The sequence below is a fragment of the Periplaneta americana genome, chromosome 6 (genome assembly GCF_040183065.1).
Source record: "Periplaneta americana isolate PAMFEO1 chromosome 6, P.americana_PAMFEO1_priV1, whole genome shotgun sequence".
NCBI lineage: Eukaryota > Metazoa > Arthropoda > Insecta > Blattodea > Blattidae > Periplaneta > Periplaneta americana.
Window position 1 is genome coordinate 64,694,167 of NC_091122.1, and position 27,950 is coordinate 64,722,116.

General features: G+C 35.5%; 1 protein-coding gene across 1 annotated transcript; it reads left to right on the top strand.

Moving 5' to 3' along the window:
- The first annotated feature begins 13,410 nt into the window (after positions 1-13,410).
- LOC138701382 (galactoside 2-alpha-L-fucosyltransferase SEC1-like) lies at positions 13,411-27,590 on the top strand. Its single transcript, XM_069828228.1, has one exon. The coding sequence runs from the start codon at positions 14,243-14,245 to the stop codon at positions 15,251-15,253; it is 1,011 nt and encodes a 336-aa protein (XP_069684329.1). The 5' UTR covers positions 13,411-14,242; the 3' UTR covers positions 15,254-27,590.
- The last annotated feature ends 360 nt before the right edge of the window (positions 27,591-27,950 follow it).

The following is a 27,950-nucleotide window of genomic DNA, read 5'->3' on the forward strand; positions in this document are numbered from 1 at the left end:
GGTTTATTTTATTTATTTTATTTATTTTTTATTTTTCTTTTATTGCTGTAATTATTGTATAATTGTAATGGTATTATTGTATATTATATATCACTGCCACCGGGGGTATACTCAATTGTAGTGTTAATAAATACATACACACACATACATGTATATTTTAGGAAGAGGTGTTCTATTCTTTTTTTATTATTTAATGTCTCAATTTTTTTGTTATGTCAAAAATAGATTAATATGTATTTAACATGCCCACTTGCTGTATGTAGCTACTTATACAGGGACATCATTTTGTTTTTACTTCAATTTTTATTGTACCTGAGTTTTTGAATGTACTTCACTCCCACCCCTTCTACTAAGGAAGTTCCAACTCCACACAGAACCAAGACCGCAGATAGTAAGCAGTACTGAGTTACTGAGTATAGTACGTTCCAGAAATATGTTCGCGTTTTCCAGTGACGAAAGAGCTTTCAATATTGAATCATATTTTCGCATAGGTACTGTCCGTTTGCCTACGTCGCATCCCGATTTCCCCCACCTGCTTCTGCTCGCCCCTCTATAAAAGCTGGGCTGTCTTAGCTCTTTTCTGAAAACATTAATTTCTCTTAGGAATTGGAAGTTTACGTAATATTATACAGCTGTTTAATTTAACTTAAACAAAAGGGCCTCGTTAAGTAATTAACTGTCACGTGATTTCCTCCCTTTCTACAATCCTGCGGCATAACCACTTGGACGGACAGTAGATAGCATGTCTGAGTAATTTTATATTTTCGGGTCGGGCAGAAGTGAAGATTGAATTTACAGTACGTAGAGTAGGTACAGAATTATTTCAACATGAGTTACTAGTACGAAGGACGAAACTGGCAATTGGAATTAGATGCAATAGTCTATAGTGCGATAATATGCACAAAAGAACTGAAGCCTGTATCGAAATGAGCGGCCACCATTTTCAAAATTGTGTTTAAATATTCATATTATGATTATTTTTCAATTTAACTTCTTTCTCTATATTGTACGCTAATGTGCTGTAGACAGTATAATATACACTGCATAATGAATACGTTCGCATGGATAACTCACTTCGTGAGTAAAAACACTTATTCTTAATACAGTACTGTACTTTGATTAAAGAAAAACCTAATGAAAATTATCAAACTCAAAATCGCGATATTTCCTAGTTTACGTAAATGGATGAACTACTTTTCTTCCTTCCTATACCTAGTAGAGTGATTTGTGTTTTACGCCAGTATCATCGAACTCCAGTCTTGGAGGGGGGAGCAAGCGGTGTTTCCGGTTCTCTAAAGGTATAGACAGGTTAATATTAAAAATGTTAGTAAAAATAAAATGATGTCCCTGTATTTATTTTATTACATATTTGTTAATTTTACTTTCGTTAATCTAGTTATAATTGCATTATCTTCGTACCAGATGACTACAGCAAAACACAACAGTACCTACCGGTAACCTTAAAGGATGAACGTAACGGCAAGATTCGCCCCTACTAAGGAAGACGTTAAGCAACCCTGTGGACAAGTCTCATGTGCGTGATGCATGTCGGCCCCTGATAATTAGCAACTCGCTCCCCTCGTCTTGTAATTTACAAACCCACTTATCAGTACAACAAAGAGAATGCGCCACCCTAGGAACTGAGGTTTTGGGGTGCGAATCCCAGGACACATATATTTTAGATTTATTTTCTGAAATAGGAGACTGCGGATGCGTAAATTGCGCTCAAATTTCTCGTAACTTGTGACCAGTGGCTCGATATTTTTAATGGAAACTTACCCTGACCGAGACACTGAGGGGATGTTCTTGTCGTCAGAGCAAGATAAACCTTGTAAGTTCGAGTAGTGAATTTCATTAGTAGTGGTAGTAGTACCAAATAAAACAGTAGACCTATTGCTGCAAATACCGGCTCTTTCATAAGTCCGTAAAACATTTTTTTAGAAATTCATCCCAAATAAACTAAGCAAAGGATACTACTTGGTGTTCATTTCAAAGTGTGTCATGACGTCACTGTTGTGAGTCAACGATTTGAAGCGAGTTTCAGCTTTTATGTCAGAGAAGTTGCCTATTAATCAAGGCGTTCAATCTGAACTTGAGAACGTGTACGGTATAACTTGAACGTCGTAGCGACAGATGGCGGTCTGTACTGTATGTGTACTATCATAACCTCTTTCGAACTGTGTTTTGCGCGGGCAAGTCGAACACAGGGTATTTAGCATTGGTTGCAAACGGCAACATTCCACAATACAAATCAAATGCTCCGTGTCCATGTTGACCGTCGAAGTTAATGTCAACAAATACGTAAGTAATCGTCTTAACCCTCTCCCCATATCCCGACAGTAAGAAAAAACCCACCTCAGTACATGTTTCCAAATAGTTCGCATTCCTGCCACTACCGGCGTTACCATGCGTATCGGTAAGTACTCTTCAGAATGAACGCCGTAATTGGTATGCAACTTCTCTGACACATGGGTAATACACCTCTGCGGAAGTGTAGGAAGATTGAATTCTCTAGGCTCATCGACTAGCCACATAACGGCATACAGCGAGCCATGACACACTTTGAACTGAACACCCAGTACATTATATTACACAGAAAAGTAGATAAACTCTCAAAGTTTTTTTTTTTTTTTTACATATTCACAAATGTACAATGTGTCCACCTTTACTGATACGGCAGACATCTAGCCGATAATCTATTTCATCCCACACGCGTGTCAGCACATCACTATCGATCATTGCCACATCCGCGGTGATACGGTAGCAAAGTTCCTCAATATCTTAGACAGCATGTTGAAATGTTCAGATAGTCAATATAATATAATATTGTTTTATTATATCAAAGTTCCTCAAGTTTAGCGGGGAGTGGAGGTACAAAAACAATGTCTCTTTCTAATCCCACAAGAAAAAATCTCAAGGTGTTAAATCCGGTGACCTGGGTGACCACCGCATTTTCTTGTCCACAGCGCCCTATCCAACGTTGTGATAAATTTGTGTTGAGATAGTCTCGTATGTCATTGTGGAAATGAGCCGGAAAGCCGTCTTGTTATAAAAAATGTAATTATCACAGGTTTTTCCCTAACAAAACTAATTCACTACTACTCCACCTAGCGGAAAACCACGACAGCTATTCGATACAGGCTTTTTCCTAACAAAACTTGGAGAGTTTCTCGTTCTATCGATGTAAGAATTACAATTATCCGTCGCTTAGTTTATTTGTGGTGAATTTCTAAAATGTTTCACTGACTTATGAAAGACGGTGTATAAGAGACAGTTGCGGTGAATGAATGGTTTAAAGCGAACAAATTAGCACGTGATATTGATAAAATCTGTAGGGAGTAAAGTAGTACACATAATAATGCTTAGTTTTCCTACCATGTTAGATTAAATGGAAATGATCTCAAAGAATCTGTAAGCAGAAATATTTTTGGTTTGGAATTGGATGATCACTTGAGCTTGAAAATACAATTAGTTAGTACAGTATTTATAAAACCAAAAATTCGCAGTAAGTTTAACTGAATTCATTCATTCAGTCATTCATTCATTCATTCATTCATTCAGTCATTTATTATCTTCCATAGATCTTACATGAGCAATGAAGCTTTAAGATGTGGAACAAGTCAAAATTTTACAATATGACAATTACAATTTTTACAAATTTTTACAATATTTTACAATTTTTACAGTTTTACAATGTAGTAATTTTCTACAATGATGAGGTGAGGTCCGAGGATTCGCCAAAAGATTACCCGGCATTTGCCTTTTGGTTGGGGAAAACCTCGGAAAAATTCAACCAGGTAATCAAATCAAAGGGGGAAATGAAGTGATGCCGAGGACTCGCCATAGACCATCCGGCTTCAGTCCCACGGCTGGGGAAAACCTCGGAAGAAACCATTCATTGAGACCAAAGGGGGATCCAACCCAAGCCCGAACGCAGCTCCGGATCAGCAGCGTCTGCCGACTGAGCTACATCCATGGCTCTACTAAAAAATATACAACACGTATATTATTATTGAATTTACAAACGCAAACGATCATTCAATGATTCATCAGTTGACCTATATGTATAATACAAAACAAGTAAGTTAATTAAATTTAAGGCATAAATAATTCAGTCAGTTGTGATATACAGAAATTGATAATACATATCATGCAAACTACTTCAAATTACAAACACAAACAATTTATCAATAGAGCTATACAGATTGCTATTCAATTTAAAGCATATACAATTCATCGGCCAAAACTATACAAACATATACAATACAAAGTAAGCAGATTAATTCAATTTACAAGCATACTTTCATTAAGCTATACAAATTTGTACAATTAATATCAAGTAGATTAATTCAATTTATAATCATAAACAATTCATCAATTGAGCTTTACATACTACCATTCAATTTACAGCTTATACAATTCATCAGTAGAGCTATACAGACTAGTATTCATTTTAAAAGCATATACAATTCATCAGCCAAACTATACAAACATATACAATCAAATTAGTTCAATTTACAAACTTATTTTCGTTAAGCTATACAAAACAATACAATTCATATGAAGTAGATTAATTCAATTTATAAGCTTAAAAAATTCATCAGTTGACCTATTCAGTATACTATTCAATTTACAGCACATACAATTCATCAGTTATGCTAAACAACAGATTAAGTTAATATAAAAACACATTTTAGTTGGGCTATATAAAATTGTACATGTCATTTTAATTAGAATAATTCAATTCACAAGCATAAACAATTCATCAGTTGTGTAGAAGGTATGAGTATGTAGAAATTTGGTTAATTCTTTTCTAAACCTTTTCTCATAGTTCTTCAAATCTTTAAGATAATTAGGCAGTGCATTGAAGATTGTTATATATGAATAGCGAACTCCTTTTTGAAAACAGCTTAGACTAACAGAGGGTAGATGAAGATCTGATTTATGTATTGTATTAAAATGATGAATGTCTTCATTAGTACTGAATTTATCTTGGTTCTTAATATACAGCATCATTAGGGAAAGAATGTATTCACATGAATATTAATTTGATGTCAGAGGTTAGTTATCGTTTATAGAACTGGCCTTAAATCGCTGACCCATGTGCAATTTAAATTTCACTGTTTATTATAATTTCAGGTACAGGTTAGTTAATATCCTGTCATCTCGAGTGTGAAGAAGACTGCGGGAGAGATGTCATAAGCAGGGCGACAATGTTTGTGTTGGCTGCCCGCAATCAAGCCAGTGAGCAGCTCTTGAAGTCCATCTCGTCGTCTGATCAAAGGCAATTAGTGGCGGCAGGCGATGTAATCGACTTTGTAAAATTACTGCTACGCTCAGTGTTTGTACGATTTTCAACTCTACCGCTTTGGTTCTCCACAGCAGGGGTGCCAACTGCGCAGTAAGAAGATCACTCATATTCAATATCATGGCAAGAAGTTAATCTAGTAGAAATTCCAAAAGAGAGATCAAGAACTAATCGACTAATTCTATTTCTAACTCAAACAAGAAGTTTGATTTGGATAACCAATGAATGAATGTATATATTTGTCATTAAGCAATATCTTTTGACAGTGGCGGCTCGTGAACTTGTGGATTGGGAGAGCAGCAGTAGATTTTGGTACATACAAATTTCACTTCTTGATACCATTACTAATAAGTATAGGACAAAAATAAATGCACTACATATCGAAAAATCAAAACTTTCTGACTTAGTTGGGAGATGTCTGTGGCATCATTTGCTAATCGTTAAAAAAAACTAATACCATCGATTTCAGTCTGGATTTCTGATCGGCAGACACTCAACTTGCAATCTACCAGTTCATTCTCAATTGTCTTAGAATTACCTTTAAACAGTGGCATGTTCCAAATTATTTTTGAGAGGCTCGTTTAGATTACTCACGGACTGTAGCAACCCACGAAATACACCAGAGTCCTTCGAATCGTTTTTTCATCATGTCCCCTAAGGGGAAGTTCATATTGGCCACAAAATTTGATGCAATCAATATTTTTAAAAATTATTTCACAATTTGTTCTCACTTCTTGATTGTGTTTGAGAATGTTTGTTCTGTTCGTTTCACTTAATTGAGCAGCAATATTAGTTTTGCCTAACATTGCCAATGAAACAACATTTTTCAGGTGAGATTGCGAGGATTCGTGCTTTTTAATTTTTAGGGGCAAATATCCTAAATCTGTCACACCACTCCTAGTCTATGCAGTATTACCACCGAAGAGGAGGCAACCACAAATGCTCAGCGTAAATTTCATTGTTATACTTCCTTACATATATGCACTATTTCGGCTGGATGAAGCTTGAGTAAGATTTAAGTCGGGTAACGAACGACCCTTTAATTTCACTTCGTTACATCAATTTTCTCCGCAAGGGAAAGTTGAGAAAAATAAAATTAATATTCTGTAATTCACACACACTCATGCTTGCACATCTTTGCACTGGTTAAGTTACGGTACTAAGACGTCACACCAAAGCAACACTCAGATATACTGATGGTCAACAATTTTCTAAAACTGGAAAAGAAATCTCTTTCGTATTTTACGTGCTATATCAAAAGGATTATCTTAGAAAGCATGATGGAAATATTCAGATTGTCAATTAATATAGATAAACACAATATAATATTTGTTACTTAGTCAAATGACAAATCAATGTAAAATAATGACTTATATTATATGGTCATTAAGTTTTATATACATGAATTACAAATTGCAAACGTTTTCGCCCATTCAGGCATCTTCAGGCACAATTATACAATATCTCAATATCAAACTGTGTAGCCATTACATTGGTGGTAGATAAACTGTTTAAGATTAATGATGTACAAAACATCTCCATAATTAAAATGTAATATTACAAGTCTTAAAATTAAAATAATGTTAAAAACCACGTAGTGTTGTAATTAAACTTCATAATATTCTGTGGAACTCTTGTTCAGTAGAGTCCAATGAGAGATGAATTATGTGTCGTTTGAACGTGGCAACTGTATAGATCACTATAAAACATCATATGTTTGAGGTAGTTATGTAGACGTGAGACGACCTGCTGCTGTTGGAACTGTAGCTAGAATCTAGAAAGGATTATACTCGTGCAATCATTTTGAGTTAAGGCAAATATTAGGTTCTGCTGGAGACTGGATATATACGTAATAATAAGGCAAAAGAGAATATTAATTTCGTTATATTAACTCGATAATATTCTACAACAATAAGTATGTGAAGAGAAAATAAAAATTTTGTCATTAAGTTTCAAGGGAATAGAGAATCCATTTGACGTAGCATTACAGTAGCTGTGTGGGAGGGGAGGAAAGATCTTTCCTTGTCGCCTGGCTCTGCAAGCCACTGCAGCGAAATACGGGTTTCAAACAGCGGCAGTTTCCCTCTGCTTCCCTTCACCTCTCTACCCCCTCCACGCACCCAAGAAAGACACACTCTCCATGGATAAATATATATATTATATATTTATCCATGCACTCTCTATGAGCTGTCCCATCCTCCAGATCCCAGGACGACTTTGAATGCAGTGTCAATTCCAATACAGTCGACGCGCAAAAAGATAATGCATAAGATAATAGTACACATTCCCGGCCAGATGAAATATAAAGCAATTTACCAATAAAATCTGTAACAATTCTTCTACAAATTAAAATAAATATTATTTTTATTTTCCTGTCAAAGCAGGGAGTGCTGCAGCTCCGCAGCTCTTATGGACGAGCCGCCCCTGCCTTTTGATAAGGCGGCACTTCACATTATTAGTATACAGTGCCGTCTCCCCGTTTTACAACACCTCTCGTGCAAGTCATTAGGTAATTCATTGTTTTACTTTATTAATACATTTCTTCAATTCTGTCTTTTCTTGTCCGTCATCATTTCTTTCACCAACCTTACTCTTCTCCCATTACTACTCCAAAATATTTTACTTATAACTCTCTACTCCCATCTCTATGGCACATTTCCCCTCTCTTCACATCTCTATTTGAACTTTCAGACGTCACCGCTAACTTTTTCATATTTCTACTTTATTTTAGATCTTATATTTTATTTTATCTCAATTTATTTCCTTTCCACATCATTTTCTTAAGTTAATAGTGATTTTTTCCCCTCTTCTTCATCACTGCTTCCTGCTCGATCTCCTACCGTCATCACTCTACTTTTCGACAGCCTCGATTTGGTTCTTAGTTCCTTCACTCTGTTCGGAATGGCCACCAGCTGCTGTCCACTATTTTCTTTCGCTTGCACTGAGGTCATGTTATGCTGCGTCTGCTGAATTCCAATTCGCGTCATTCCTACTTCTTCAGATGACGTCACAGCCTGCTTCCCTGGTACTTTTGCTGAACTCATCATTTCCACACATGTCTCACTGTTTTCGTGTATACTCGTGTCACTAACAGTGCTGCTCATCGGAGTGACTACAACCGCGGAGGAATCGCAGATTACGAATAAAGCTCTCCACCGGTGATCTCCGATACTACCGTAGGTGGAACAGGGGATATGCGGAGGGATGCGGGGGTTCGGAGAGAAGCGACAGTTAGCTCAAGGACGACCGGCGCGTACGGACCGAGCCCCTACAGCCGAGGCTGCGCAGAAGTTTAGAGTACGGACAAATTGAAGCTTGCGTCCGTCGCCATGTTTTGGGGAAAGCGCCGGATAGCAGAAGGCTGTGTTATGCAGTGTTGAATGTTTAATTTGTATGTTTGTGTATCTTATAAATCAATCTGAATGGATAAATGAAAAAATTCTATTAACATTTAAAGCAACCATGTTATGGACATAATCAAGCGTACAGTAGTTACGTTAGTTTGACAAGAAACAAAAGAAGACTGGAACAATTTGATACTTTAACCAAAGACATTGTATAGTTATTTGATAACATATATAGCGAACAGAAATACAAATGCATATTGTAGTAATAGTTCAGATGAAAAGAAAATTATCAGTATTAACTATTATTAACAAAACACTGCCAGCTATGTAAGGCATTACATTAGGCCTATATTTTAAACACAGCTTTGCTTTCATGTGAACAAGAAACGAACAATTATTATTTATCTGCTTTCATTTCACATAATAGACACCTGTAAAATAAAAACAAGTACATAATGTTTAGTTTGAAATATAAGTAGGCCTACCATACATTAATTTATTATCACAACTGTAGTAGGAAATAAACGTCACATGCATGAATCAGTCATATAGGCCTAATAGAACTGAGGTGTAGTTTACAGAACATCTTGCCTATTGGTTCATCATCATTATTATTATTATTATTATTATTATTATTATTATTATTATTATTATTATTGATTTCGTTAAATCTTGTCTTTGAACTTTTTTATGTAAAGTCGTGTTGTACTGGTAACTTTAAGCTATATGGTGACACCTGTTCTTTATGTAGTACTTTCTTTTAGTTGGCTATTTAACGACGCTGTATCAACTATTAGATTATTTAAAATTGATGGTATTGATGATAGCAAGATGGTATTTCGAGAGATGAGGCCAAGGATTCGCCATAGATTACCTGACATTAGCCTTACGATTGAGGATATCGAAATAAAAACTCAATCAGGTAATCAGCCCAAGCGGGAATCGAACCCGCTCCCGAGCGCAACTTCGGATCGGCAGGCCTTATTGGACTGAGCTACGCTTCTTCATGTAAGCCTAATTCTATGGTCAGTTTAATAAGTTTAAAATGTGATTCTCGGGGGGAATTTGGGAACCCATTTTCTAAAATATGTTCCTATAGTTGTAGAAAGATAGTACAAATGTTCTACTGTTATCACATTGTTTTTCACACTATGTAAGAGAGACCTTTGGATGGTAATCTGCCATATTCTCTCTCAACATCTGTATAATCGCTCTTTCATTTAAGCGACACATTTCTATAATCTCAAATGATGATATGATAAGATTCCGATTATTCTTTCGTTAAAGAGAAAAGAAAAGAGATTTTGTTTACTGCTAATATGTACGATAAATTGACCATATTTTCTTAATGTTAAGAACAAAGCGAGCAATGCAAACACATTTTCACAATATTGTCATTGAGAATGATGTAAGAATGAGGGAACTGCAATGAATGTCTGCAGTTGAAAGTTCTAAAGAGTGATATCGCCTCTGATTCTCAAAACATTGAGGATTAGGCCTATTATTAAAGTGCGTTATGTGTTTGTTTATTTATTTATTTTATTGGGTTATTTTACGACGCTGTATCAACATCTAGGTTATTTAGCGTCTGAATGAGATGAAGGTGATAATGCCGGTGAAAAGAGTCCGGGGTCCAGCACCGAAAGTTACCCAGCATTTGCTCGTATGTTATGTGTTTGGAAAATACCATTGAGTATATAGCCATCTTTTTAGCGGACATCCCCGTCTTTGTAATATAACTTAAATAAGTTACTTACGTATTTTCTAACGTATATAAAATAACATAAGTAAAAACATCCCATGTTTTCTGTCATTGGAAATATAAATAAACTAATAAGTCTATTTATGAGCAATATAAAGCTTTTATATTTAAAGCAATGCTTAGTTACAGTATTTATATTTATTTATTATACGTTAGAAAATACTTAAATAAGTTTAGTTATATTACAGTGCAGTTGGATGTCCGCTAAGAAAACGCCTATATACACAATGGTATTTTCTAAACTCGGAATGATTTATAGAAACATTCATTTGTGCTCCCCAAACATGGCGTCGCGCGAACCTGCGCGAGATGTTTCAAATTTGTACACGACACCAGCGCCAGTTGTGTGTCTAGATATATAACTACAACGTCTTTGGTACGGACTGACGGTAGTTGTGAGTGGAATAAAATGGTACAAAATCGGATATCCGTCGCATGGAAATTCTTTAATTTAGTTGAAGGTAATAATAAAGTCGCACACTGTAAACTTTGTAGGCGAATTTACTCTAAGGGTGGTGGAATTTCGAATTTGTTAGACCATTTGAAGCGATCGCACAATCGCGAACTTCATGAAATCAATTACGCAAAACATTTGATACGATTTCTTTTTAAATTGTTTTAGTGCTATTGTTCCCAAAGGCTCACAGTCTATGAAAAAGTCTTGAAATTTGTCTAAAACGTAACTTTCGAGGCAATAAAAAACAAATGCAATATTTACAAGACGACTTGAGTTATATTTTACTGTTTAGACAACTTGAGTCATATTTTACTGTTTGGATTAAAATATTTCTGAATGAAACTAAAGAAACATCTGGTAATAATAGCCTATAATTACAATTATCCTTAAGTTGATACCCACTTATATTTTTATTACAGAGCAAGAGTGGCGCGTTTTAGAAGAGGCAGTTCAAATACTGACACCCTTTAACACAATAATCACAATCCTGTCCGATGAAGAATCTGAATAAATTATGTTGGACAGTAAACTTTATCCCATTGATAGCCCACGTTTCTTTTGTTTCATTCTGAAGCTCCCTTAATATATTTTACGTTAATTAAACCGATTAGAATAATAATTGACAAACCCTGTTTGCGATTAAACGAGAGTTTCTAGGAGAATTAAAGTATTAGGGTGCTATTCATAGACATTTCGCTAGCCCGCTCTACGAGCGTGCTAAACAGGATTCATATCATATCATATCATATCATATAGCTGACACTGTTTTATGAATACGAAAAACGTTAGTTCGCTGATCATCCACCGAAAGCCAGCGCTAAGAATGTCTATGAATACGGCCCTAAATGTTTACATTAGCTACTGAAAAGCTTTACTTCTGCGTTAGTTTTGCAGTTAGATTGAATGTTATTAATTTGATCAATGACATAAAACTAATACGGCTTTCCACATATACTATGAATTTCAAAACTAGAAAAAAAAATTGTCAGCTAACGTAGCACTTTAAGCAATACAAAGAAGAGCCGAAGAAAGAGAGAGATATTAACATAAAAGAGAGATTAAACAACAACAAATTAGAACTTATGTTAAAAGATACTCGGACGTCAGCGGACTCGAATCACTACCTGATCCGATTAAAGGAATACTCAGCGGAAAGTGTATGTCTGCGCCACAGCACATATTGGTCGTTGGGTTCGAGATTTGTGGGTTCAAGTTCGGTCGAGGGCGGTGGATTTTAAAGACAAATGTAAAGCTGAGAACTTCATGACAATTAACTTTGTTTCCTGGACGCATCTTTTCACAGTCTGGAGACCAAATTCCCGCTACGATCCTGAATTTTTACTTGGTTATTTAACGACGCTGTATCAACTACGAGGTTATTTAGCGTCGATGGGTTTGGTGATAGCGAGTTGGTATTTGGCGAGATGAGGCCAAGGATTCGCCATAGATTACCTGACATTTGCCTTACGGTTGGGAAAAACCTCGGAAAAACCCAACCAGGTAATCAGCCCAAGCGGGAATCGAACCCGCGCCCGAACGCAACTCCGGATCGGCCTTAGCCGACAGATTTCTTTATACTGTATAATTCGAGTTTAAATAATTTCCTCAAGACAGATAACCGGCCTGTCGCTGATAATGGGGCTGCCATCTTCAAGTCTATCAGACGAGACTTCATCATGCAATAATATCACCGTGAGAGGGTTGCCACTTCTTCGCCGATCAAATCGCCTCTTCTGCCATTGTGGACTTCACCCTTTAAATGGGAAAGAGCTTCCCTTTGCAGCCGCCCAATACGGAACAAAGCTGCTTATTATTATTATTATTATTATTATTATTATTATTATTATTATTATTATTATTATTATTATTATTCCATGTATTGTGGGTCCCTATCACCACGGCATGGCGCGTCCTAAGGTTGCGGATAGAGGAGACGGCCTCCAGATATGGAGGGTAGCTGCGAATATATTGAATAAGCAGTCGTGGACAGCCGATAAGGGGTGGTCCTCCAGCTTGGGGGTTGGGCGAAGGGTTAACAACCCATCACCGTAAAAAAAACAGCTTGTTACGAAACCTTACAATAAGGTGGGCTTATGTGAGGGCGGCAATGAACCTGCGGGTTCCTTAAAAGCCATTTGTTTGTATGTATGTATGTATTATTATTATTATTATTATTATTATTATTATTATTATTATTATTATTTTGTATGTATGTATGTATTATTATTATTATTATTATTATTATTATTATTATTATTATTATTATTATTATTTCAAAAGTTTGCGACTGTAAAAGTTGTATTCGAAATTTACGAGTTACTGCTAATTTCCTCATAAAGTTCTCATAGAGACATGTACGCCATCTTCCTTGTTTCCGGTATACTCACAAATCCAACACCTTGGGCATGTATACGGAAATTGTGGCTTCACTGCCATCTATGGAGCAAACAATGTTGGCTGCAGTAATCTTTGCATGTGTTGTAAATGTGAATGGACTGAGCATGTAGAGAATCGTGGTGGCTTGTGTGTAGGAGAAGAGAAGAGCCATAAACACGCCATAAATATCCTATTAAAACGGCATATAAACCTACTAAAAGCAAAGCTATAAACCTGTTGGACGTTATGGCCTATTCTGATGAAATGTGCATAATAAAATAATAAAGTGTTTTGTCATGAATCGATCCTGTAGGTTTATTGCATTTTCCAGAGTCAGAAATTATGGAACAGACATGCACAACTAATGCTAGAAGAAAAGACGGGCTGTCATAATGGTACAACATACTATTGGTGAAAGACAGTGTACGAAGCAGGGGAACTTGTTTATATTTCGGTACTTTAAATTTTCTGTTAATAAAGAGTGTATATCATAACAAACACAATAAGAATGAATCGAGAAAATGCACACCACGCTTGAATTATTGTTTGTTTCGTGAGTGGTCACTTGTCAAATGATATTCCAGCAATGGTCTGCTGTTGTCAGTGTTGTGTGGGAACAGAGAGGTGTTAATGTTATACCGGTAACTTTAAATGAACTTATGTATATTTCTTATACACGTGAGACTGAAACTGCTGTATTCCTTTGCGATGTACTGTAGATATCAGTTTTTAATGATTTCAGTGAAGGTTAAGTTGACCTGTTGCATTGCCTACTTATTAGGCCTAGAAACCAAAACAGTTTCTCCTGACTTAAATATGTACATGTGAACTCATTCATAAAATATTTTTAGGGATTCATAATTTATTAAGTGGTGTGTAACTTTTATTACATTTTGCTCAGGCCGTTTTTACTCCAGTTACATGAAACTAAACTATTTTGGCTCATACACTATATATTGCTGACAAAAGGCAACAATGAAATCATACACGGCATGAAAAGACCAAACCAGAACTTACTGGTACTTTCAATAATTCTTGCTTCCTGTATCATGGTGTTTATTCATATATTCTTGTTTCCATTATATGAGCCAATGCCAAAGAAAAAGGAAATGAAGTTCCTAGGGGATTTTGAACAATCATTATGTACAACAAATTTAAAACCAGTGAAAGTTCCCCTGTTTTGGAAACACCATTGTCCTAAAGATGGGATAGTAACTGTTGCACAAGGTGGACGTTTAGGAAATCAAATGTGGGAATATGCATCAACTTGGGCAGTGGCGCGAAGAACGGGATTGGAGCCATATGTTCCCCGCTGCATCAGGAAAGTACTGGATGAGGTGTTCGAGGACTTAAGCATCCCTCCATTAGGCTATGTATCGCATTGCCCAGCAAAGTGGGACAGTGTCATTCGATCACCAGAACTTTGGAGTTATACCAACCAGAGCATTCTCTTACCACGATTTGCAGTTCTACCAGATCTTGTTCTCACTTGGGCTGACGACATTCGACACGAATTTAGGTTCAAGCGACGTTTAGTTGAAGCAAGCCAGAGGGTTCTGGAAACTGCAGGTCAGTTACTAAACAGCACTGCATTAGTTTATGTAGGTATTCATGTGAGAAGGACTGACTATCGCGGCTATTTGTGGAGAACACACAGAATGTTCTTGGCGGATGCAGATTTTTTCAACGAGGCCATGAACTATTTTCGTAAAAAGTTCAGTGGTGGTGTTGCATTTTTGGTTGTGAGTGACGATCCCGGTTGGTGTCGACGAAACTTGTTAAAGGGTAATAATGATGTCTTTGTCGTCAGCAAAGGTGGTGTTACTAGTCCAGGTCAAGATTTAGCCATAATGGCAGCCTGCAATCATTCCATCATCGACTACGGTACTTTTGGTGTTTGGGGAGCCATTCTGGCCAGTGGAGAAACCATCCTTTACAACATCACCAAGCATTCATCACTCCGTGTGTCTGAGTTACTACCGAATTGGCATGTTCTGAATTAATACACAGATTTCATTGTGATTGCCAGTACCCAAACTTCTTTAAAGGCTGAATATGTGTTCTGAATATGTTATTTGTTTTGTACACAATGTTTACAGTTGAAATGTTTCTGTACAACCGTATCACAATTTTGTGCATTTTCTGTATCTCTGTGATTATACAACTAAGTATTCTCTACAAGCGAACCCCTTGTTAACATTGGATGCATATGCACATACTTACATTTTTGCATGTTGGATGCCTCATGCAATTGTCTATGCACAGCGTTTCTCATAGACTGTTTTAATAATTAGTTGGCCTGTGTAATGGGAAGCGGGAAGTTTCCCCCAACCCTCGAAAAAGCCAAACATATTGGTGTTTTTGTTAGCTGACTGTGCATTTTGGTCTTGTCATTAGAGATGGTAGATTTTAGCAACGTAAAATAAAAAATGTAGCATTTTAATCTATTTCAGTAGGTCTACCTATTTTATAGCACTTTTAATGTTGTAATTTAGAATTTTTTGGGATGAAACATGTTTTGTGGAACATTTGGTTTGAGTGTTTTATAGCACTTTTAATGTTGTAATTTAGTATTTTTGGGATGATATATTTTTTATGGGAAGTTTAGTGTTAGAAATTCAATGTCGTCAATGTGTTAGCAGAAACATTTTCAACATTTTCCAGACACAGTTTTTAAAAATAAATAAGTAAAGAACATATGAAATTGTGAACATTAAAGAAATTTGCCAGAAGATATGGGTCTGCTAACACAGAGATGCATGTAAAATTGGTATTCAAGAAAACAAATCGTTTTATTTTATTTCAAAGACATTCATTTAAAGTTTCATAGAACAAATTTCATCATGACTCTAAACTGTTTCGCCCATCTGTGACAATTATATATGTTTCGGTCAATGTAGAGTATCCACCGCCCACTGGACGAATATTGGTTAAACGAGCGTTGAGCGACTTCCGCCGATTTTGGAATAGACACCGACGCACTTAGGTTAGGTTGGTTTAGGTTTTTATTATCCCGTCAAGATATTTAGGATTAGTGTAAAAGTGGCCTGTCTCCTATAGTGGGCGGGACATAAGTAACATTCACCTATGTTTCTTTAATACGTTTTTCTGCAATTATTTGCACTTCAAAATGTTAGAATCACTAACATAAAAATGCTCACCTGCTACCATACTATACAATTGAATCGGTCGGAGCTAAAAGGAATTAAGTCAAAATATGAAGTTTTGGGTTATGCAACAATTTGAACAACTGATGTCATGCTCATCGAACGGTGGAAGAAGGAACTAAGACTTTTAAATATTCTTTTGTCTTCTATAACATAAAAATATAATATTTGTGCTATTAATGGAATATTTTTTGCTTCTCCTGAAAAGTTGTCAAAAGTGACTTAATTCCTTTTAGCTCCGACCGATTCAATTTGTTTACGAGTGAACAGTAGATTTAAAGAGGTTTTATAGGAGGTCACATTCCTGTTCTATTTGTATTGTAAGAGCTAACATGGAGGGGTCACCAAACTATTTGAAAAAATGTAAAGACCTCTGTGTGGCAGGACCTTTAGATATATCTTGTTCTTTTTTACAAGACAAAAATGTCGTTCTTATTTCATAAAAAGACTCATACATTTCGAATTCTTACTCAATTTCGCATTTCTACGCGGATTTAAAAACCACATTAATTAATAAACTTAACATTTTTTAAACATAAAATTACTTAATTTGACAGCATTTGGCTACATTTCGCACTTATCGTGATGCGAAAATCTACCATCTCTAATTATCATTTTCATCTTTAACTGTTACAAAGAATAGACTACATAAATTAGCAGCATATCAAGCTTCAAATTCTTAATTTTACTTTTTCAGTTGTATTATGCTCGTAACCATTTTAGCCTATATAAAATAAGTGAAACTTAGTACATATAAGGCCAGTCTCTGTTGTTAACATTATTCCACAGAAGAAACCACAAAATCAAATCATACTAAAGTTCCCAGCTTATTACATTAGCTATTATAAATATTGGTTCGCATCCAGTTCAAGATGAATCATTTAAAATATGATTTTAAGAGACATATAGGCCTACCAATATCTTTCTTAGTTAAAGAAAGAAATTGCTTTGAAAGGAAAGCATAAAATAGTTATGTACCATACATCACTTGTGCTTAACTTTGTGTATAATGTAAATCTAGTCTCATCCTTTCAAGTTATTTCCTGAAGGAGAATGAAAACTATTTTTTATGTTCACAAATCTGATAATTAAACTATTGTCAATGTTAATGTACTATAGGCCTACCAAAAATATGCAACTTATATTACTAATATTCTTGGAGACCGCGTAAATAACTGTTGTAAATTAATTAGCGTAAAATAACAATAGCAATCAGTGCATACCGCGTAGATTAAAATAAGGAAATTGCTGTGCATTTCAACTGACCAAAGACACAGAGCTGAATTCTAAATTAATCTAACAAAATTTTGATATTTTAATGATATCTCTCTTAATGTTGTGTAATTTTATTATAACTGTGTCTTGGTTTTCAGACACAGTTTTAATAGTGAGACAATATTTATTTAAGGAGGAGAGATATAATTTTAGTTGTTGAAATACGGTAAATATTCAATCAGGGTAGTGAAAGAATGTATGTTACTGCTAGTGCCTTTTGCTAACATAAAAGGCAAAATGTAATTATATAAATTAAAAGATTCATTATTACCCTGTTTTCGTGTTATATGTTTAATGTGTCAGCGGCATCATTGTATAATTACCGGTATCCCTCATTACTGTAAGACGTAACATGTATTATCTTCAGAAATTGCTGTCTTTCATCAAAAAACTTTCTTTCTGAGCTTGAAAACCATGTAGCAACTCGTATGATTCAATATTTTAGTCATTCACATTTTGATGTTACCAGCAGTTCATGTAATCGGATAAAACTGTTAGTTCTAACCAGGATGGTTGTAAGTTGGACCAAAAACCAAATAAAAGTTTAACTTTTGTTTCATTGATAAGTTGCGAGTTCGATCCCGGCCGAGGTCGATGGCATTTAGGTGGGTTTAAATGCAACAGGCTCATGTCAGTAGATTTACTGGCATGTAAAAGAACTCCTGCGGGGCAAAATTCTGGCACACCAACAATGCTGATATAACCTCTGCAGTTGCGAGCGTCGTTAAATAAACCATAATTTATTTATTTCATTGATAATGATTATACAGATACGTGTTTTCTCCGGAAGCCAGATCTGTTGAGATTGTTAAAACTTTTGATTTGTATAGCCTATATGCTTAATTAAATTAAACTCCTTCTAAGGATGAGACTGAATGCCGCTCCATTTACTTCTCAATTTTCTTGAAATCTTATTTCAAGTTAAAAATTTGTTTTTTTTTTTTTCTCCAGAAGATTACATTATCTATTAAAATTTTAAGGAGCTTCATGTTTCAAAAGAAAATTGTAAAGAAATGCACAAAATGTCATTGTGATCTGAATCTCTTGCTTTAGTGTGTGTGAAAATGGAAATCATCATAATTTGTATCTTCCTGCTACGTATTTACCTTGTATTCAGGAAGTACCTGATTCATTTCCTTACAGGGTGGAAATGTTATCACGTTTTCTTTATTTGTGACTTACCTCCAAAATGATACGCCAAATAAAAATACCTTCCAATAACTTCATTGATTATGATCATCATATGTTACATAAAACTAGGGTTACCATGAGAAGAAATTCTATATGAGGACATGGAATCTAAAATAAGAGGACATTGCTGAAAAAAAGGAAGACTTTTTAAAAATTGGTAAAAATTAAGAAAAAGATAAAAACAATGGCTTACCTTAGTTAGTTTTCTCACTAGTTGCTGGATCAGTATTACATCTGTACCCTACTTATCGGGGGAGCCCACTTTGTGCACAAGAGCCTGAAGAGACAAACTTCTATCTTGTAACAAATAACTGTGGAACTGTTCACAGGACATGTCGTTGAAATTATATTTCACCATGATGATACCTCTGACTGTCTCTGTTGGCATGTGATTTCGTTCTGTTGTCCATCGAGCAGATATTAGGGAAAATACTCTCTCACCACTTCCATTGTGACCTGAGGTAAATAAATAGAATTGACATATTTTTAAGAGTTCAGAGAAAGTTTCAGTGCTCGCAGAACTATTGGAATTGAAGAATTTGTACCATTGTTTATCTAAACTTAAATATTTGTCCAAATTAACTTGATTGCCATATCTTTGTACATTGCAGAATAAAATTGATAAAAATAGCTTAGAATCATGAATAGTGACGTTTTTAGAGTGTAAGAATTCAATTCATGTCAATAGGTCATCGTATTTTATGTGCTCCATCTTCAACTATTGAAAGCAGTTAAATTCTTTCATATGTTTTCACTATTTGTTTAGATATTCTATGCATAATATCGCACATTATTCAATATTCATATTAATTCTAGTTGAAATGCGAAATACCGGGCATTTCAATTTTTTTTTAAATGTCTGCCGGACAGGATAAAATGATTAAAAAAGAGGTCATGTCCTCCTTTAGCCAGACGGATGGTAACCCTACATAAAACAAAATATTTTTCTTATGCCCATTAAACATTTCTATGAAATTACTGCTAACAGGCCAGAAATTACTGGAGTCGTCAATTGCTACTGATAATTCAAAATGTGTACTGTATTTCCAAATACATATTGCTATGAAGTTAGGAAGCATACATTTTCGTCTGACAAGGGAACATTACTCAATGTTAAGAAAACTTCCAAACCATTTATATGCCATTCGAAAGAGCATTCTGAAGTCTATTACATTTGACCTGTTGGGCACACACAAGGATTGAATATGTATTTTGGGTTGTCTGACAAAGTAGCGTAGGTAGCGAGCGACAACAAGCAGTGCACTTCCTGAATATAGCAAGGAGAGGTTACGTACATTAAAAGTAATAAGGAAACACAACTCTATGTTAAGCAAAGGGTCTAAACAATTTATACATCATTTTTGAAAATATAATTCTGGGACGTATTAAAACTACTAATTTTACATAGCCTATTGCTAATATATTGTGACCAGTGGTGGCTCCTGCATATTTCTTAAGGGGAGGAAAGAAGTTAACAGTGCTGTTAACTCGCAAAATGACATCTTCTTGAGAGAAACATGCTACAAATTAGCCTACATGCATACATGTAACACCAGGTAGTGTTAGCGTTGGCCTTCTCTTTAGTATAGCAATAATCTGTTCTTGTAAACTGAGTTCCCTAAATTGTCCAAATATGTTTTCACGTCCATTCATTGGTGGATAATTGCACAAATTAACAATTACAAGGAAATTCACAAACTCGCAGCATTTTTAGCACACACTACAGCATCACACGTGTTGGTAGAGACTAGCTACTAACATATAACCAGAACTGTTTTACGGAAGTGGGAATGAGAAATAATCTATTAGGAAAGCGAGAACACTGCACCCACTCACATGGTCTGTGTTGCCACATGTACATTTTACAAGTTCAGTATCACATGCTTTTGAAGAATGTCAGTTCTTGTAAAGTCATATTACCATTATTGCTCAAAGCTGCAGGTGGCCGATTATGTTTTTGTGTTAAAAATATTGTAGTTTGGTGTACTTTCAATTTCAAATATATTTGTACAAAACTGACAACTTGGCTGTTGTCCTATCTAGTAGACAATGAATGGAAGTGAATTTCAGGGGCTAAAAATATATGCGATACTAACATAGAACTACTTCCTCTTTGTTTTATATAAATCTAACTTCAACTTTCAGATATCCTCGAAAGTTTCAAACCACGAGTAGTAGCTTATATAAAATGCAATGAATAATATATTTTGATTTATGATTTAAAAAAAGTTTATACGGTGTCTTTCATAGCTTTGCATTAAAACTGTTTTTATTGTGCCTCCTCCTAGATGTGTTATAGTCTGATTGAATGCAGCATCATTACATGGCAGCGGTAGCGAGTTTGTTGCAAGACCAGTTGGTTTTATTTCCCACCCATGCGCTGATTCAGAGTAGGATCTCCTTCCTTACTGTTCATTCGCCTGCTTTAAAACTCTGCTTCTTTCTCTGGCCGCTAGTGTGCTGTTGTCTATGTGTGTTAACTGCAGTAAAGGAGGAAAGGATTTGCTTTCCTCGTTTAAAACTCGATCAACCGAGGTTTTCTTATAGCTGTGAACTTAAAAAATATCGAATCTTCCTCGAATTTCAAGGCATATATTTCATTTGGTATTTACTTTCAAAAGAAGAAAAATGTGAGGAGGACGTTCCTCCTTTCCCTCCCCCGAGAAACCGCCACTGATTGTGACATGTGGGTAAGTGATCGGGAATTTTAAACACATTACAATAAGTCGCTGTTCTTTGGTTCCCCTATCATTTCGTCCATCTCTTTACTTTGTCCATTGAATGTTTCCAAAATTTTTTACCGAAATGCATCATTAAAATACACAAGATTAATTCACACTTTACGATGATGTTCATAAGTAAACTGTAGTTCCTTGTTAGAATTGGACTTTATTAAACTTTTAAATTATAGCATAACATAAAAAATGTCCCGCGCCGTGGCGTTGTGGTCTAAGGCATCCCTCCTAGGACTCACATTACGGAATGCGCGCTGGTCCTCATGGGGGAAGAAATTTTCTCATGAAATTTCGACCAGTGTATGGGACCGGTGCCCACCCAGCATCGTGATGCACTTGGGGAGCTACGATAGGTAGCGAAATCCGATTGCGAATACCAGCTATAATGGCTAGGGGGATCATCGTGCTAACCACACGATACCTCCATTCTGGTTGGATGATCGTCCATCTCTGCTTCGGCATGTGGGCGAGAGGCCAGCAGCCGGCTGGTTGATCTAGCCCCTTCACAGGCTGTAGTGCCACGGACTATTATTATTATTATTATTATTATTATTATTATTATTATAATTATAACAAAAAATTCATATGTTTACGACTGTGACGTAAATTTAATTTTCCTACTCTTCTTCTAAGTCAGGTGGATAAAGTTTCATTTTATAACTGATGGCACGCAAGTATAGATCAATTTCATTATTGTTTGTGTACTATTCATAATTGGGTGGCCGGGTAGCTCAGTTGGTAGAGCAGCTGGCTATGGACTGGAAGGTCTGGGGTTTGATCCCAAGTGGTGACGGCATTTTCTCGTTGCCAAACTTCCAGAACGGCCCCAAGGTTCACTCAGCCTCCTATAAAATTGAGTACAGGTCTTTCCGAGGGGTAAAAAGCGGTCAGAGTGTGGTGCCGACCACCACCTCATTCTAGTGCTGAGGTCATGGAAAGCATGGGGCTCTACTTCCATGCCCCCCAAGTGCCTTCATGGCGTGTGACAGGGATACTTTTACCTTTTACAATAAGTGTGTTTGAAATTCTCGAAATAAACATAAAATCAAACATGTACTCACCAGTAATGTGACAGTTCCTGCTTATTTTCCTTCAACAAATTCATGGATGATAATGATAGTTGAACAAAAAAATGTTCGAAACACAAAAGTTTCTTGCACCAACTACACTTTACCAAAGAGAGTTGATGACAGTCACTTTCTTCCATATGAAATTCACATGTACCAGTTGCCCTTCTAATACGTGGTCAGTGCTGATTTCAAATGTTTCAGTCGTGCTAATTAAACCTACAAATTTCTAACCATATCTATGAGACAAACGAAAATGTGGCACCCTATGCTGCTTCAGACAACACAACATATGTATCCAATCCTCATGCCCATTAGATCAAACGTAATAGACTCCCATAGGATGGCAGAGACCCCCACACTCACCTCTTTAACTCTCTCTAGCTCGTTCATATGTGCATCGCAGGATGTAATATTATAGATTTCACCATATTTCAGGATGCTCTTTCGAATGGTATATAAATTATTTGAAAGTTTTCAAAACATTGAGTGATGTTTCATTGTGAGTGAAGAAGATAGAGCGGAAGATATTATGTTTATTCTGGCAACATTTAGATACAAGTGTAATACCATCTTATGTAAAGTAGAGGAGAAGGTGGAAATACGGGCTGCCATTTTGTTTTCCTCATAATAATGGAAAATGGTGTGACATATTGCTTGGAAATCTTTATTGATATACAAAGTAATTATTCATATACAGTTTTTCCAGTCTTAAAGATCAATAGTTTCAATAGATATTTGCACATAATTACTTTTTGAAAGAAATATGAACTGGTCCTGTGTAGGTAGTGGGGTTTAAATATGGGCTACCACAAAATTTGAAAATAAAAATTGTAAAAAACAAAGAAACATAAGTAGGAAACTTGTGTCACATCAATGGCAATATTCTGTAACAAATAATGCAAATCACAATAGTGAAAATATGGGACATGTTAACATGGTGGTAATATGGGCTACCTATCCCATATTTGACACATAGCGGTAGCCCATATTAGCAGCATCGACTCATGAAGGTTTCTATGATTACGTATGGAAATTGTTGTCCTAAATAAATATTACTCTTACGCGATGTGATAGAGCTATTCTTTATCAGTGCAACACATCAAGCGTGATTTCTAAACACGAAATAGATTTTTTCAATAAAATTGAAACTGCATACCTGCAAAAGCTTTGAAAATGATGAAAAACACAAAGGACACACCACATCCACACCACAAAGCCAACAGGTTTGTCTCTTTGTGCACGCAGACTGATGGACACGAGATGTACTTTTAGAGCTTTTTCGCTAGGTAAAAATGCCATATATAGTAAAAAAACGAGGTAGCCCATAATTCCACCTTCTCCTCTATTAAATAACAAAAGATGAATTTCAAATATTTATGGTGCTTCATTATCCAAAATTCTTAGTAAAATTGCTGGAAAATTGTTGCATTACATCACAATTTCTAGTACATACAGTACATTAAGAACTACTTTTTTTTTTATTAATATTTCCTGAACTGAACATACGGAGAAAAAATGTCAAACCTTCAGCTGCTTTCATAATGTGATTCATGGTTATATTATGTGTTAAAGAGTACAAGGAAATTAAGGTTTTGATTACACATACTGAATTCTTATCATCAGATATCCTCACTTTTAGTTTTCATCCATAATAAACTTGTATACTGAACATGTTTTTGTAAAATTTTGTATTGGCTTACATTATTTTATAATATTTAATGCGAAGTCTTAATATTTATGTTAATAACAACATTCAGTTCAAGTGATATGCCATTCATAAACTAATTATCGGACAACAATATTATTATTCAGTGTTCAAAAGTCACGCAATGCTATGTGGAAACTATTTATTTCACAGTAGATTATAGAAGTGGCCGCCTTTCTTTGTTTCACACAAGTGGACATGGCTGATGATGTTCTTGAACACCCTTTGCATTGTTTGCCATGGGATTGCATTGACACAATTCTGAATAATCACAATTCTCGAATGCTATATGGATGAACTACGTGAGAAACATCCTTCACATACCCCCTTAAGAAAAAATCAGAAAGTATTGCCACAAGCCCCTCTCCCCTTGAAATCAGTCGGCCTAGAAAACACTCTTCCAAATAAGTCATAGGCCTAGTGTTTGTGATCGTATGGGCTCTGGTATTGTACTATTAAACCATCTAATCTACTTCTCTGCTAATAACGTGTTAACAAATTCTTACAACATCATAATGTACCGGTCACTGTTCACTTGTTGGAAGAATGTAATGAAGATGCGACCATGTGACATGGCACCACCAGACATAACTTTTCATAAGTGCAGAGGTTACTCATGCAGCTCATGGGTTTTCTGTGATCCATATTCTTGAATTCTGGGTATTGACACATCTACCGAGCAGTGGCGTAGCGTCAATGTAAGCTAAAAAGCTCAGCTTCCCCAGTTAATAATAAGTTCATAATAAATCTGCAGTTTATGAACAAAATTATTTATTAATTTTAATAGAATTTATATTTATGCATTAAAAAGATTGTGATGCGGCAGCTCAAAATGATTCGTGATGCAGCAGTAAACAAGAAGCCTGCACACACCAGCTTCCAAGCAGACTGGTTTCTTTCACTCATTCTTCTGTGTAACCCACCCCGCAGATTTTCCATCCCTTTCTAACTAAACTATCCTGGTCGCAAGGCTCGCAAGAAGCTAGCTTTTACATTGAAAATTATTTAGTTTCCGAGTTATTCCTTTCGTGAGTTGTGTTCGGTTGAAGTGTTAGTGTGCATTGTGGCTGATATAATAAATAATGAGTGAAATAACAGTTCAAGACTGACTTACGAACAAAAGTGTGATTTAGAAAACAAATGACAGACTCCCATGCTGTCACTGAAGGACACAACCAAAACACAGACGCATACTTACGTAATGATAATAATACTGTATCTATTGACCGTTAATAGGCCTATTGTGATTTTCTAAGTATGACAGGGAGTGAGGCAATGTTATACTATACGTGTCTATTTGTTAGAGATATGTGTAAATCGTGAATCATATTTTACTACGTACCATTTGAGGTCATGACATATTGGTGTTACTTACGAGGTTCCAACCAATCTTCGGACTGCTGACTTGACATTGACTATTATTTATTTTAACCTGTAAGTGGTGAGGTATTTTTCTAGTCACGTAACTGGTGAGGTGGGGATTGCACTTACTGCAACTTAGAAACTTGTATCGTAGCACTCAGATAATCAAACTGAATTTTTTATTTATATAATCAAGTACTTTTATTAATTTTAACTAGGTTTTCTTCAAAATTATGGAAGCAGGCAGCATAATAAGCAATGAAAAAATATATATCTCCGCACATCCACGTGGCGCAGGCTTCTTTTCTTACAATGGCTGGGGTACTCACAGCCACCACCTCACCAATTACGGGTTAAGACTATATTTTTGTAATACGTTTTCTCATATGTACATGAAAGACAACTTGAGTTAGCTTCCCCTGCTCAAAATTTCATGCTACGCCACTGCTACCTAGATGGAACACACCTTGTCACATCAATACTGACCACTGACTATAAGCTTGATGAAGTTGCAGGCCTTCAAGATGGATGGCACAGATTTTGTAAGGGTACATTTGCACAATGCTGAGTGGACCTGCCGATGGAGAACACAAACTGTCTTGAAAGGTATCAGACTTCCAAGGACACATTTGCATCTTGCACGTCAGTCAACTTTTCTCCGTTAACACCTTCAGTTTTCTGTCAACAACATTCCCAGTCTCTGAAGCTTGTCATGTAGCCAAAAGATGGAGGATTTGTTTGGAGCAATTCTTCCATAATTTTCTAAGAAGGCATAACTGCTAGTACTAATATATTGCGTGACAATGGACGTACACTGCTGCAACATGTACCCCATGGCTACTCAGTGTTCTTCACCATTTGGGAAAAAAGGAGAACAATTGCATTTCCCCAAGAGAGTTGCGTGACTTTTTGAACATTCTGTACAAGATTTATGTATTATTAATGCAGCAACATTCTAGTTCGTTTATTGCACCCAAACTTCAATAGAAACTTGTTCACATATCTCTTAAAATGGAAAGAAATGTGCCATAAGCGAAAAAGTCAGAAAAGTGTTCAGTAATAAACTAATATATATTTTCTAACACAAAGTATTTTCAAGAATATCCCAGTAAAATCTGTACTTCCATAAATCTATATTTACTTCTTTGTGCGTTAATAAAACCACATGAATTTGACTTAACTCACAGCAGTGTGTCAAAGGGTAGTACATAGAGCATAAATTCTAGGTGTTCAAAAAATTAAGAGTACATCTTATTTCATTATTCTGTATCAGAGGTTTCCAAACTTTCAGTTCATGGTGCTCCAGATATAAAACAACACAATAACATTTCTGTGTTTTAATTAGTTTGGTTTTAATAACGTAAATATGTAAGTTCTAACATTAGTCATCAAAAAAAAATAATTCACGTCATTTCAAAGGCAAATAATTATTTTATTTCATTTTTCAATTTCTCTGGGGTTCCTCTGCAGTTACAACCTCATTCTGTAATGCCCAGGTGTAACAGTTTCATAGTTTGGGAACCGCTGCTTTAGATTTTAGGTAAAGTGTTCGAAGAAGAGTTTTTTATTGTGTAAAAGATAAGAAGTGTATTGCAATGAGAATAAGCCTGAGCAACTACGAGAAAGGTCAATATGAAGCAAAATGACATTAAATATGGAAATCTGTTAGTATTAAAGGTATATTAACATAATGTATAAGATTTAGAATGTAACAGTAGATTAGTAAGTTTATGTGTGTGCCAACACAGAGACTTTGAACAAAAGATTTTTCTTTTTTTATTAAAATATAAAATTATATCAAAAATACATTGAATAAATTACTGTACTTTGCTTTATTGTTTAGTATCAGTCAAATGAAGTGTGACATTTAAATTATTCTGATGGGTATGATTGAAATTTCTACTTATTAGGGGAAGGATTGAGAATGATTAAGGAATATTAAAGAACGTGTATCTAATATCCAAGAATATGAAAACAAATATTTTTCTTGAAGTCTCTATAAGTTTCATAACTTTTCTACTTGTATATTTTTTATTATCTAAATTTTTCAATCATTAAACCAATTCATGATATGTACATAATTCACAGTCATAGATCTCTTCATACAACAAACATATTGGTGCCATATTTATTATATTTTTACTGTTTGGAATATATTTTTAAATAAAAATATTTTCACTATATGATGTGGCTGG